Source organism: Hyperoodon ampullatus (assembly GCF_949752795.1).
Source record: "Hyperoodon ampullatus genome assembly, chromosome: 14".
NCBI lineage: Eukaryota > Metazoa > Chordata > Mammalia > Artiodactyla > Ziphiidae > Hyperoodon > Hyperoodon ampullatus.
The window spans coordinates 602,802-617,264 of record NC_136927.1 but is presented as its reverse complement, the minus strand read 5'-3'; the positions used below and the strand labels follow the sequence as shown (position 1 = coordinate 617,264).

The window sequence follows — 14,463 nt, the reverse complement described above, 5'->3', positions numbered from 1 at the left end:
CTAGAGAGAAGCCCATGCACCACAACCAGAGAAGCCTGTGTGCTGCAATGAAGAGCCCACGTGCTACAACGAAAGATTCCGCATGCCGCAACTAAGACCCGACGCAGCCAAATAAATAAACAAAATTAAAAACGTACATTGGTCCTATGTCACACTCTTGAACTAATTCTCCCCCCCCCCGAAAAAAAAAGGTTTAACATAAAAATGTGTGCCTGGGAAGACTTTAAAGACCCACGTTACAGCAAGTCTTCACTATAAAGTTCGCAGCATCTATTTATTTATTTATTTATTTTTGCAGTACGCGGGCCTCTCACTGTTGTGGCCTCTCCCCTTGCGGAGCACAGGCTCCGGACGCCCAGGCCCAGCGGCCATGGCTCACGGGCCCAGCCGCTCCGCGGCATGTGGAATCCTCCTGGACCGGGGCACGAACCCGTGTCCCCTGCATCGGCAGGCGGACTCTCAACCACTGCGCCACCAGGGAAGCCCCGCAGCATCTTTTAAATTAAGGTTTTGTTCCTTAAAACAGCTGTTCTCCGCAGGTCGAGAGTGACCGTGAGTGACTCTGAAGAACCAGGCCTTGGCGTGCCGCCTCCCGGGGGGTGCTGAGCAGCTCTGCCGGTCTGTGCCGGGGCTGCTGGGGCCACCAGGGGACCAGCGCTCCGAACCCCGCCCGGGGCGCCTGTCTGAGGCTCACCTGAGTGAGCGAGCACCACGTCAAACTGCAGGAGCCCTGTGGAGTGGCTGGTCCAGTCCTGGTGCGAGGCAGCCAGCCACTCCAGGAGGGGGCCCACGTGAGCTCGGAAGAGGTCCTGGCTGCCGTCCACGCTCTCCACCGCAGCCAGCTCAGCCAGCGTCTCCTGAACCTGGGGGAGCAAGTCACAGGCTGGGACAAGCCGATCTTGGGACTCACAGACCCCACTGGAGACCCGTCCTCACCACCTGAGGGAGGGAGAGCCACTCGGGCACACGCCACATGGCCCGGGGCTCCCACGACGCCCCTCCTGTCTGTATGAGAAATAATGAAATGGACAAACGAGCATCTACAGGCAGTTCAGGCACAGTCCCCCCACCCCCCATGATGCGCCACCCGGGGCAGGGCAGTCCCTGCAGGGCGGGAGGCTCACCCTGGAGTCCCAGCCAGGCTCCATCTGTGGAGAAGGAGGAGCTGGCGGTTTCAGCGACTGCACTGAACAGACTTAAACCACGGGTGCCAAAGATGGGCCCACGTCCTCGCTCTCAGAGTTCTTCACCTGACCAGACTGCCGGCGACAGCGTGTCTGCTGCTCCGCGGGCACAGAGGAGAGGGAGGACCGAACCCTCCTCTCCCTAGGGCTTTAGGAACAGGATGCCCCCAGCACTCTGTGCAGCTGTCCCGGGGCCCCAGTCTGGCCTGCAGACTCACCCGTAACGACAGACTCAGCTTTTCTACTATATACAGCCCTACAGTGACGACCTCCCTGCTCAGACACGTGCCCTCCGGAAAGGGGGTTTTTTAAGAGAGAAAGAAAACACAGTTTAGGAAGGCCCAGGGGAAGGGGAGGGCAGGCGGGGAGCCTCCCGGACACAGTGTGGATGGAGAGGGGGAGAGAGAACCAGGGGGAGAAGCCAAGTTCTCAGTTTGGGAAGAAGTGGTCAGACAGCCGGGTCTCTGGATGGTCCTCGCAGCCGCAGGGAGCTGGATGTCAGAAGATTTTAAGTTAAATACAGAGCCTGGGGCGGGGGGGCACCTCCCCGGTGGTCCAGTGGTTAAGACACCGTGTTTCCAATGCAGGGGATGCAGGTTCGATCCCTGTTTGGTGAACTAAGATTCCACGTGCCACGTGGCACGGCCAAAACAATAAAGAAGCAAGGAAGTTCAATGGAGAAAAGAATTTGAAAAAAAAAAAAAAACAGAGCCAGGGGAATGGAAACAATTGTGCAAAGCTGGGCTGCAACTAAATAGGAAAATCATGATATTATTTTCTCTTCTGACCTCCGGTGCACGTGTGTATTCTTAACCTCACTCAAACGCAGATTTAAGACGAGGGAGGCCTCGTTTCTTGCCTGTTTCTCCAAGATTAAGCAGGCGGCCTCACTCTGAGATCCTGAAGCCAATGGGCAGTTGGAGGGAATTTAAAATCCCGTGTGCCCCTGAGGCCTCCTAGAGAACGAATCACCCCGCATGTTATAGACTCTTTCATCTAAGGTAGCCAGTTCGCTGGGCAAGCCCGAGGCTTGGAGTTTGACAGCAGAGACTGACAGATGGCAGCCTCCCATCCAGGGGCTGAGGCAAAGCAGGAGGGCCCCCTCACCTTGGCACCAAGGCCCGCAGGTCCCCACAGCGCCAGGACGGTCACCAGCACCTCCATGAGCGGCACGCCGGCACCTCGGCAGTCCTCCCGGCTCACGGACACCACGGCTTGCACGCACTGCAGCAGGCGCTCCCCGTACAGGCGCTGTGGAGAGGGCAGGGCACCATCAGCCACCCCTGCACCCGCCCGGCGGCCCAGAGGAGGCCCCACCGACCAGGGCCGTGGAGCCACGGCGACCCCACGAGTGGACTGGGCCAGGATTCTGGCACTTCAGCCATAAGGAGGGTGTCCCTCAGCACAACAGGGAAACCGAATCCCTGTTGAATCCCCGAGAATCAAGGAATTCATGGCAACTTTGTTACGTGCTTAATGGTATTTGAGTTACATTTTTAAAAAGTTTGCATGTGTTAGTGACACACACTGTAGAAGTGACAAGTGGAAGGACAGGGAATCTTGGATTTGCTTTGAGTACCCCAGCTCTTCCCACCCTACCCCCAAAGTCAGAGAGAAGCTGGACCGAGGGGGACATGGCTGGAACCGGGCGGCAGGCATGAGGGGTGCACACTGCTCCCCTCCCCTTCTGTGCACTTCTGAGTGTTTCTATGATACTAAGTTAAGAAAAATAAAATTCTATGATTCAAAGATGCTTCCAGACTGCCGGGGGTCAAGGTGACACCTCGGTTGGGTCGAGCCCATCTCTCACCTCCCGGGCTCCAGCCGCATCCACTGTGAAATGGGGGCCAGGAGTGGGCACGGGGTGGGTGACCCAGAGGAAGAACCACCTAGAACACCCCTCCCACACGCCTGCTCTGCTGTTTCATAAAGGACAGAGGGAACCGGGGCAAAATGCTTACGGTTTTTCTTTTTTTACTAATGGGGGTGTGAGCTCAAAAGTTTGGTGAAGATTTGGCTAGAGAATGGATTGGTTCTGAACTCTGAATAAGCTCTAAAATCCTATGACTCATTCACAAGTGATATAAATCATGGAAGTTTAAACAAAAAATTCACTGTGGCATGTCCTCAGCCACTTGGGGGTCCTAACTTCCCTGAGAAGCTAAAATTGGTGTTTTATTCAAATACTTACTTTTCCCACAGCCCCATTTCTTTCAGACCTGGATTGACTGATTGATTGATTTTTTTGAGGGCATGATTTTGGCTAATTTCTAAATGACCTACAATACATATTTAAGGAACTACCATTCTTTCAATGAAAATAAACAGGGATTGGGACTTCCCTGGTGGTGCAGTGGTTAAGAATCCGCCTGCCAATGCAGGGGACACAGGTTTGAGCCCTGGTCCGGGAAGATCCCACATGCTGAAGAACTAACCCTGTGCGCCACAACTACTGAGCCTGTGCTCTAGAGCCCGCAAGCCACAACTACTGAGCCTGCGTGCCACAACTACTGAAGCCCACGCGCCACAACTACTGAAGCCCACGCACCTAGAACCCATGCTCCGCAACAAGAGAAGCCACTGCAATGAGAAGCCCACGCACTGCAATGAAGAGTAGCCCCTGCTCGCTGCAACTAGAGAAAGCCTGTGCACAGCAATGAAGATGTGATGCAGACAACAATAAATAAATTTTAAAAATTAAAAAAAATAATAAACAGGGAGTTGCTCTCAGCATTGGCTGAGCCATCTCACGACACCTCCAGATGCTGGAACTAACCAAAGGTCTGTGTCTTTCACAAGCATTGCCCTCCTGCTGTGAACACGGCACCACCTCTGAGGAAACGGGGCCTTAACGTTCACGGATTTCGTGATATTTAACCAGAGGATTTTCAACATCTACCTACCTACCTACCTACCTACCTACGCGCGCACACACACACACACACACACAGAAAAAGAAAACAAGACACAGAGGGAACTGACACAGAGGGAGATGCCACAACTTCACCAGAGAAAGCACCAGGCACTCCCATCCCAGACCCCACACCCGATTCCTGAGTAAACAGGAGGAAACAACTTACTTCTGTTTTATCAACCGTTTCTGCATCTCAGTCCGCTGTCAATAAACAGCCAGATTTCAAAGCAGAGGCTCAGGTCCTGTCAGCTGAGCACAGGCCCAGGCAGACGAGCCGAATGTCTCTGGGGCCCTGTTGGCTCAACCCGGGGCTTTTACATTTAGTTTGGTCTTGAAGCATTTGAGGCCTGTCCTCACAGTCCCTGGACAACGACTGTAGGAAACACTAGGATGACCCCTCCCTGTGCGGAGGCCGTGCATCCTGGCCCCAGGCGTGTGAGCATGGGAGTGGGTCACACGACTGGGGTTCACACCGGCTGGTCCCTTGGCCAAAGGCTGGAACGTGTCTAGAGACACGTGTGTGGAAGGGGGCCTTTTGTTTGCAGGACCGAGTAAATCTTTCCTGGAAGGGCTGGAGGAAGAGGAACCAAGCATGTGCTCTGAACTAGATGGATCGAGGGACCAAGGTTTCCTGTAACAACACTCAGGTGTGAAAAGACGTTTCCTTTGCTGTACAGCTTGCAACACGTGTACTGAAACACCTACACAAACTTTCAAGATGCACCTTCTAGAACAGAAATGCTTCCGGAATGAAAATCCTCGTTGGAACCAGTTGAGCAAAAATGTGGAACTTTTTTTCCGCATTTTTAGATAATCATAGTTTATCTTAAAAATGGGTTTTGGGAAAAGTTGAAATACGGCTGAAGACACCAGGAGCAGGTGAAAAAGCCCACGAACGTCCCCACTCCAAGACCTCTGCTCCAACCCCCCCATCTGTGTTTCAGAAGCTGCCTTATAGGCTTATTAAGATGGTTCCCACACGACTGTGAACGTATGTCAGAGTCAAGGCCAGATGCAGGCGTGGTAGTGCATCTCCCGGCGGCTGAGCGGTACCTGGGCACCCCTGTGGTCCAGCTCTGTGGCCATGGCAGCCACTGTCAAGTGTCAGCTGTGCGGGGCCAGCTTCCCGTGGCCCAGGGGGCCTGCAGTGCGTGGGTCAGACGCCTGGCAAGGCAAACTCTCGTTGCTCTACAGAGGTGGGAGGGTCACTGTCCAATGCAAAGACTCAGGGTTTAAGCCCATCACAGCCACTCAAAAACAAGGTCATTATTTTTCCTTCAACAGCAAACAATTGTAAATTATTCCAAATGACTAAACCTAACTACCTACATTGTTCCAGCTTCAGATGTAATGGATTTACTGCTCGATTTAAGACAAAACAAATCTGTAACCACCAAGCAGAGCTCCCAATAACGGCTGCCAAATCAGCTTGCCTGTTGGAAGCCCCGTTACAAGCCAAGTGATGGGGGTAAGAATAAGCTCACCATGGAGACACCGCGTCCGACGTGGACCAACAGACGGGGCGTGTGGACTCACAGGTTCTCTGGGGGTGGGGTGGGGTGGGGGTAGGGGGGGTCTCCATCCAAGACCACCCACAGCAGTGCCATCCTTTTTTTTTTTTTTTTTTTTTTTTTGGCGGTACGCAGGCCTCTCACTGTTGTGGCCTCTCCCGTTGCGGAGCACAGGCTCCGGACCCGCAGGCTCAGCGGCCATGGCTCACGGGCCCAGCTACTCCGCGGCATGTGGGATCTTCCCGGACGGGGGCACGAACCCGTGTCCCCTGCATCGGCAGGCGGACTCTCAACCACTGCGCCACCAGGGAAGCCCAGCAGTGCCATCCTTAAAGCAGAACTGTCCTCGATGATGGACGTGCTCTATCCTACACTGTCCAGTGCTGCAGCCGCTGGCCACACAGGGCTATTGGGCACTCGAAATGCGGCCAGCGTGACTGAGGAACTGCCTTTGCACTGTTTCATTTTACTTTAAACGGCCACCATGGTGGATGGAGAAGAACGGGCCAGGAGGCACATGGCTCCAAACAGGAGAACATCAGTGCTGCACCCCAGCTACCACGTCGGTCAGATGTCCCCGAGAGGCCTGTGGGACTGACGACTGCTACGTGTGGGTGGTCCCACAGGGGACTGAGTCACCATGGAGGTGGGTGGACTCCACGATCCCCCCAGCCCCACCCTCTCCCGCGCACACTTACATTTTCAGACCCTTGGCAGATGTGAGCGTGGGCCAGCTCCACGGCGAGGACCTTCACGTGTGGCCGGAGCGCCTCCCTCGGGCAGCCTCGGATGACGGATGCAAGGACCAGGAGGCTGGAGGGGGAGGGAGACTTCCTCAGGGGCGACAAGATCAACTTCAGAAACACCTCCGGGCTGACGAAGGTCCCGATCAGCTCCGCGGATCTCGTGCACTGAGGGCAGACGGAGGAGGCCTGAGGCTGCCGCCCCTCTCAGCCCCTCGCTGCTGTGCGCCTGCCGTGCCTGCTTTCACCTGCCAGAAGCAGCCCTGCTGGCCCATCTCTTCCTAACATGTGCTCAAACGCCTACGAAAACTGGTGAGTCCCCTCCTGAGCTCAGAAGTGCCAAGGGAAGGAGTTCATGCCGTTCGGCGGGGGCAGGGCTGTCAGAGCGTCCTCTCTGAGGCCCGGCTGCCTGAGCTGGACTCATGGGGGCGGCTCTGCACGTCTGTCCGAGCAGTGACCACTGCAGTGGCCTGCGGGTGGAGGAAGTGTTTACCTTCACACACAGGGCCGCTCACCTGCACACGCTTAAAGAGAACCATTAAACGCCATTTTTTATGGGCACGCAGGCTGGATGCAGAAGGCCGGGGAAAGCCCGGGGGCCACAGAAACATCTACACTTTCACACAGGGGCGACTGCGTGACTGCTGATATGTGTCCAGGTTCACAGACTGCAGAACTAGGAAGGGTGCATGCAGCCCAAGGACAGCGGAATGCCACTCACGCTGCGGACCACGGCCTTCTCCTCGTCGGCGCAGGCACAGAGCAGGGTGCGCAGGACGGGCTCCAAGTGCTGCGTGATGTGGCCTTCCGCGTGCAGCAGCAGTACCGCCAGCAGCTGCGCCGACTTCACCCTGGTCCCCACCACCCAGTCGGTGATGTCATGACAGATGGCGGGAAGGATCTTGGAGAGGTTTCTGAAGACCAGCTCCCGGCAGCCCAGCCCCGGGCGGCTCCCTGTGGGTCATAAAGATGGATGGGAACCCGTGAAATTCACAAACAAGATCTCAACGATTCGTGTGCAAAGTCACTTACTACACATCCCTCATTTAAGGCGCACCTACGGGTTTTATTTTGAGGTCTTAAAAAACTCAAACCAACTCTGAAGACAGAAATGAAGCCACAAAGTGTCATAATTTACTTTAAGTTTCTATAGCGATCCTGAGGTGTGACACCCAGTAAACTACATGCTCGAAGGGCACAACCCTGTAAGTTCTGACAAGTGGACACCACTGTGAACCATCACGGCCATCAAGATAACGCGCACCTGTCACCCAGAAGGTCCCTGTGCTCCCGACGATGCCCCCCGCCCTCCCCTCCCCCGGGGCAGCCCCGGTTGGCTTCCTGTCACTACGGGGAGCCGCAATTTCTAGATTTTCTGTGAGTGCAGCTGCGCAGCACACGCTCCTCTCTGCCTGGCTTCCTCCACTCCGAGGCCCAGCAAGTGGTGGGGGGCGCCGGCCCCTGCTCACTGCTGAGCGGTGTTCCAGCACACGGACAGACCACAGTCTGTCTGTCCACCTGCTGACGGATGTCTGAGCGGTTCCGCCGTGGGCTGTCGCCGACGAGACTTCTCTCGGGTGGGCGCCCTGGAGTGCCACGGCTAAGCACATGGAAGGTGGCACTATACTGATTAAGAAATGGCCGAGCGGTTTTCCAACGCTGCTGCACTGCTATCTGCCCTCCCCAGCCGTGCACGAGGCCTGAAGCTCCTCCACGTCTGCACCACACCTGGCACAGGCAGTCTCAGGTCAAGCCTCCAGGCAGAGGGGGGGATCCCCTGCGGCTTTAATGTGCATTCTCCTCACGAGCAGCGACCTGGAGCACTGTCTCGTGGGCTTGTTTGACATCTGTGTGTCTTCAGTGAAGTGTCTTTTCAAACTTTTTTTGCCACTAAAACAACTGGATTGTGTTCTTGATATTGAGAGTTCTCTCTGTGCTCTGGACACAAATCCTTACATCAACAATTTGCAAACATCTCAGTCTGTGCCCTGTCGTTTCATTCTCTTAATGTCTTTTAAAGAGCAGAAGTTTTCATTTTGATGAAAAGCAATTTATCAGTCATTCTTTTGTGGAGTGTATTTAGGTTGTACCCTTAGATCCACGTGGCATATGGGGTTAATTTTTGTTTATCAGGAGGGTTGGATCCAAGCCCACTTTTTTTGCACATCCAGTGATTCCAGCGGCATTGCTGAGACGTCTTTTCTCCCCTGAGTTGTCCTTGCAACTTGCCCACATTCAGAGTCCACACGCCTGTGTCTGTTTCTGGACTCTGCTCTGTCCCACTGGTCTGTCGGTCTGATTTTTTATTTTTTTAATTTATTTTTGGCTGCGTTGGGTCTTTGTTGCTGCACGCAGGCTTTCTCTAGTTGTGGCGAGTGGGGGCTACTCTTCGTTGCGGTGCATGGGCTTCTCATTGCAGTGGCTTCTCTTGTTGCGGAACATGGGCTCTAGGCACGTGGGATTCAGTAGCTGTGGCTCACGGGCTCCAGAGCGCAGGCTCAGTACTTGTGGCGCACGGGCTTAGCTGCTCCGCGGCATGTGGGATCTTCCTAGACCAGGGATCGAACCGGTGTCCCCTGCATTGGCAGGCAGATTCTTAACCACTGCGCCACCAGGGAAGTCCATGTCGGTCTGTTTTTATGTTCATAACCTCACCATCTTGATTACTGTGTTTTTATGTCTTGAAACCAGAAGTACTCATCTTTCAACCTGGGCCTTCATCTTCAAAGTTTTGGCTGTGCTAGGTCCTTTACGTTTCCTTTTGAATTTCAGGATAAGTTTCTCAATTTCTATAAAAAAGCCTTCGAGGATTTTGATTACAAGGTTTTGACCTTAAAGACTCAAAACAACTCTAGAGATAGAAATGAGACCGTGACATGTCAAAGTTTAAAGCGTGTTTTAGTAAAAAGAACAGCTTGTACCATGAGGCCTCACTTTGAATTTCTGTTACTGTTACTTTTCTCTTTTTATGGTATATGAGAGAATTAGTTCTAAATGTTTCAGATGCTGTTGGCTGTTTAAGTGAGCTTGTTATAATTTTGTAAAAAACAAAAAGCAAAATAAATGCCCTTTTCTTCCTGATAACATGTCCCTTGTGGAAAGTTTGTGGGATAAGGGGACAGGTTAGGACCGTCTGGGGAGTGGTCCACTGACAGGCGGGCACACGGCCTGAGAGGCATTTCCAGAGATGCGCGCCTCGCTCTGAAGATGGCTCTGAAGCCTCCCTTCCTGTACTTGACACGGCAGACATGATAATTTAAAAGATGGTGCACTGGGCTTCCCTGGTGGCGCAGTGGTTGAGAGTCTGCCTGCCGATGCAGGGGACGCAGGTTCGTGCCCCGGTCCGGGAGGATCCCACAGCGGCTGGGCCCGGGAGCCATGGCCGCTGAGCCTGCGCGTCCGGAGCCTGTGTTCCGCAACGGGAGAGGCCACAACAGTAAAAGGCCCGCATACCGCAAAAAAAAAAAAAAAAAGATGGTGCAGTCTCAAACTTTACTAAATCAGAAAAAACCCTGGTGGCAACTAATTTTTGTACCTTTTCCAAAACATGCATGATTTCCCCTTATAGCAGTTGTGCGGTGTGGGAGGTGAAGCTGCATGAATAAACATGTGGACCAAAAAAAAAAAACCACAGGCCTCCCAGGTACGGGAGAGGAGCCGCCTCCTGGGCCTCACAGTGAACAGCAGCGGGTGCACCGAGGCCTGAGCAGCTGTCTTCACGCTGCCCTTCGGGCAAGGCGTCCCCTCCAGGGCGGCCGCCGAGCCTGACTTCACCTGACCAGGGCTGGAGGGGCCTGCGGGCCCCAGGCCCGGTCCCTCCCACGGTGCTGCCCGTCTGACCTGGTGCATGTTTACCAGGCTGTGTCCCTGCCAGCGGCACTCCACCATCGCCCCACTGTAAGAAGACACCTGCAGACAGACTGCAGCGATACAGGCGTCCGATCAAGTTCAGCAGAAAGGACTTCGTTCCTAGACAGAAAGTGTTTCCAGAGCAGAAGAAACTAGACACGTGTGGGGTTGAGGGGCAAGGAGGAGGGCCGCAGCCCAGCGGGCAGGGGGCTTCCTTGGAAATGCAGCCCGGATCTGACTCAAGAGCTAAGGGAACACATGGCGTGCCCGCACACACACACGCGCCCGCGGGTGCTCACGGTCTGGAAGAGACCACGACGAGGGGCAGGACGGGAGGTCCAGCAACGGGAGGCTCTGCTCTGAGGGTAGCATCACCCGGAACACAAGGACTGTGCCTCACCGGCTCCCTGTGTGTTTGCTTCTTCAGGTGAAGCTCACAAAACAGCTTTGTGAGGTGACAAAGCACCACCTACTTCCAACATTTCCCCATCAGGCTCACGCTCCTCGGCTGGCCGCGCCCTCATGTACCCAGGGAGGCCTGCCCAGGACCGCGAGGGAGGCCCTTCCCACTGTACCTCCGGGACACGCCCTGCCACACCACTGGCCTGGGCTGGCCGCGCTCACCTGGCGAGGGATGGTGTGCGGGGGGTGGGCCAGCGAAGTCCAGCTTGTCCTTGAGGTCCTCCTCGTTCTCCATCTGCCACTGCAGCCCGACCTGCTCCCAGAGGCCGGCCGCCCCGCACCTGAACACAACACAGACCTGGGTCAGGTGGCACTCTCAGGGAGGAGGCCGGGTCTCTGCCCGAGGGAGCTCACCAGCGAGTCTGCCGTGCCTCCATCACTAACCCGAGCAAAGTGCTAAAGATGCAAAACTGTACTGTCAAAGCCCCATGGCCTCCCAGCACGCAGGATGCGGGGACACGGTGGCTCCCGCAAGACTCTGGACCAAAGGAAACAACCACCGCCGTAAACAACAACTTAGGAAAAGCCAGAGCCTGGTGAGGCGAGCAGGAGGGAGGCGCACGGCACGGCGGCTCTGGGGCGGGACGTGCTTGCCCTGGCACCCAGAACCTCGGCCCGTCCACCACGCTGCCACTTACGCGATCTCGGGGATCTCGTCATCGAGGCCGCTCAGCAGAAGCGGGATGAGCCTGTGCAAGAACGAGTAGCGGTCCCGCAGGCGCAGCAGCCAGCCCCCGACCACGCGCACCACCGCCTGGCGCACCTGCAGGCAGAGGACGGTGAGCGGCCTTCACGCGCGTGCGGTCACACAGGGGCCCCGGAGCCCGCTCAGGTGCTCTGGCAGCTCTGCATCCCCATCTCGGGCCTTGAACGAGACGCTAACACCCTAGGTCTCGCTGCTTCGACCCCTGTCCTCCGGGCTCAGGCCGGACCCTCCACTGGCCACAGCAGGTCCCGCAGCCCCGCCTCAGCCCTGTGGCACGTTTGCGGCCTCCTGTGTGGGAACCTCCTGGCTGGGCTGGGCACCAGCCGCCTATGTCCAAGAAGGTGACGTGCGTGCCTCTACCCACCTCACCCACCGCAGGGAAGAGGTGAGCTTCATGTCGCATGTGACCCAGGGAGCAGCAACAGGCCTCTGTTTTTATCATGTTCTGATTGGACCCAAGGATTCCGATGCCTGTTCCAGTTTAGTCGGGCAGGATCCCACCCATGGGGGCTCGGGTTACATCACACCCCGTGGGCTCCCGAAGTAGCCAGCACTGGACGAGGAACAGCCGCCTTGCCTCGGCTTCAGGTTCTCCTCTACGTCACTGGAACTCACCTTCCATCTACCCCCCTCCCCGTGGCCCCCTCTGTCATTCCTGAGCGCCAGTGAGGGGCTGCGGGCCAACCAGACCTTCTCACTCTCCCATTCCACCAGGGTTCTGGCCCAGGGCAGGTGCGCACAAGTGCCCAAGGGCCTGAGCTGATCGCCTGTGGGCGCCAGCAGCGGGGCAGGTGGGGCTGTTCCCAGGCAGGCTCCCAGACAAACACCTATACGGTCACATCCTTGGAGCCTCAACAACAGGGTCAGTGCTTTATCCCAACTACACAAAGCACACAGAACTCCGTCTTCTAGATGAAACACCCACAATCAGAGACGAGCAATGTGCAGAGGGAGTGCCCGACGGTCAGGGCGAGCCTGGGGCAACCGAGGGCATGTGCCTGTTTATGGGCAGTGACTCAACCTGAGCCGGGTGCTCTCACCTGGATGGTGCACTCAGGGGGGCGGGGCCTTTCTGGGCCTGGAGGAAGCTGTGACAGCCCTGCTGCACCCGGACACCACCCCTTCCCACCTCCTTGGACATGTCCTGCAGACCTCAAGTGACCAGGCTCCCGAGGGAAAAGCGAGGCCATCCCTCTGGGTCCCCTGCTGAGAAAGTAGGGAGGGATAGGCCTCTTATCACTTCCTGGGTAAGTGATCAGAGCCCCTAATCTTCCTGTGTAATAGAATAGGCACCTGGAGCCATTCTGGCTGTCTGCACACACACTAGCAAAACTGTCCTGACTCGTGCAAGTTCAATGTTTCATGGTATAAAGTAACTGTGACCAGCACAGAGAAAGGTGCTTAACATCACTAATCACTAATCCTCAGGGAAATGCAAGTCAAAACCACAGGGAGATACCAACTCATGGATGCAGAGGAACTGGATCCCTTGTACATTGCTGGTAGGAATGCAAAGCAGTGCAGCCACATGGAAAACACTTTGGTGACTTCAACAAGCTACACACATGTTACTGTAGGACGGACACAGCAATTCCACTCCTGAGTGCTTACCCGAAAGAAGTGAAGCAGGACTCAAACAGATCCCTGCACACCATCGTCCTCAGCATCTCTAGTCACTACAGCTAAAAGGTGGAAACAACCCAAGAGTCCGTGGATGGATGAACAGAGGAACACAATGTGGTCTGTCCACACGGTGGATATTATTCAGCCTTAAAAGGAGCAAAGCACTGACACCTGCCACAGACGGGTGGACCTCGCCAACATGATGCTGGGTGAGAGAGGCCAGTCACAATAGACCCCATCCTGATTCCACTTACATGAAACAGCTAGAATTGTCAAATCCAGAGAGACAGAAAGATTAGAGGTCATCAGGGGGCTGGGGGGGACGGGGAGTAATTGCTTAATGGTCACAGAGTTTCTGTTCGTGATGATAAAAAAACTTTTGGATGGTGGTGATGGTTGCACAACACTGTGAATGTACTTAATGCCACTGAACTGTGCACTTAAAAATGGCTAAAATGGCAAATTTTGTTAGAAACATTTTACGAAAAATTTTAAAATTAATGATGTAATATATCAAAAACATTGAACACTTTAAGCGAGGGAATTGTATGGTATGTAAATTATGGCTTGATAAAGCTGTTTTAAAAAATGAAACAAATCAAAATAAAGAGTTAATTATAAGGGAGCCCCCATAAGACGATCAGCTGATTTCTCTACAGAAATGTTGCAGGCCAGAAAGGAGTGGCAAGATATATTCAAAGTCTTGAAAGGGAAAAATCTGCAACCTAGGATACTCTACTCAGCAAGATTACCATTTAGAATAGAAGGAGAGAAAAAGAATTTCTCAGACAAGCAAAAACTAGAAGAATACAGCAATACTAAACCTATCCTAAAAGAAATATTGAAAAGTCTTCTCTAGATAGAAAAGAAGCGAGAAGCTATAGGAAAGAGAAAAATCACAATTGGAAAGTAAATCACTTAAATAAACCAGTATACAGGTTAAAAAAAAATGAAAACAATTTTTGTGACAGCAACAATAACCACAATGAATGACAAAAGGGTAACTATGAAGATGTAGAAGAGGACATCAAAATCATAAAGTGTGGGGGAGAAGAGGAAGAAAATTGTAGATTGTTTTTTCTTTCAGAATGTGTTTGAGCCCATAATGACTATCAGTCTAAAGCAAGTAGATATAATTATGGGTTAACATACTTGAAAAACAGGGTAACCACAAATCAAAAACATACAACAGATTCACAAAACCCCAAAAGAAGAGAACACAAGCATAATATAAAAGGAAATCATTAAACCTCTGGCTAGGCTCACCAAGAAGAAAAGAGAGAGGTCCCAAATAAATAAAATAAGAAATGAAAAAGGAAAAATAACAACCGATACTGCAGAAATACAAAAGACCATAAGAGAATACTATGAACAATTATATGTCAACAAATTTGACAACCTAGAAGAAATGGACAAGTATCTAGAAACATACAGCTCACCAAAATTGAAACAAGAAGAAATAGAAAACTTA

General features: G+C 53.7%; 1 protein-coding gene across 1 annotated transcript in view; it reads right to left on the bottom strand.

The window, feature by feature from the left end:
• DNAAF5 (dynein axonemal assembly factor 5) overlaps positions 1-14,463 on the bottom strand; it is a 37,069-nt gene that overhangs the window by 16,766 nt on the left and 5,840 nt on the right. Inside the window, exons 3-8 of the mRNA XM_079719592.1 lie at positions 11,302-11,426; positions 10,826-10,944; positions 7,074-7,306; positions 6,308-6,520; positions 2,292-2,435; positions 695-863 (exon numbers count right to left, since the gene is read on the bottom strand). Of these exons, the coding sequence (XP_079575718.1) occupies positions 695-863; positions 2,292-2,435; positions 6,308-6,520; positions 7,074-7,306; positions 10,826-10,944; positions 11,302-11,426 (1,003 nt within the window). The remainder of the gene's footprint in view (positions 1-694; positions 864-2,291; positions 2,436-6,307; positions 6,521-7,073; positions 7,307-10,825; positions 10,945-11,301; positions 11,427-14,463) is intronic.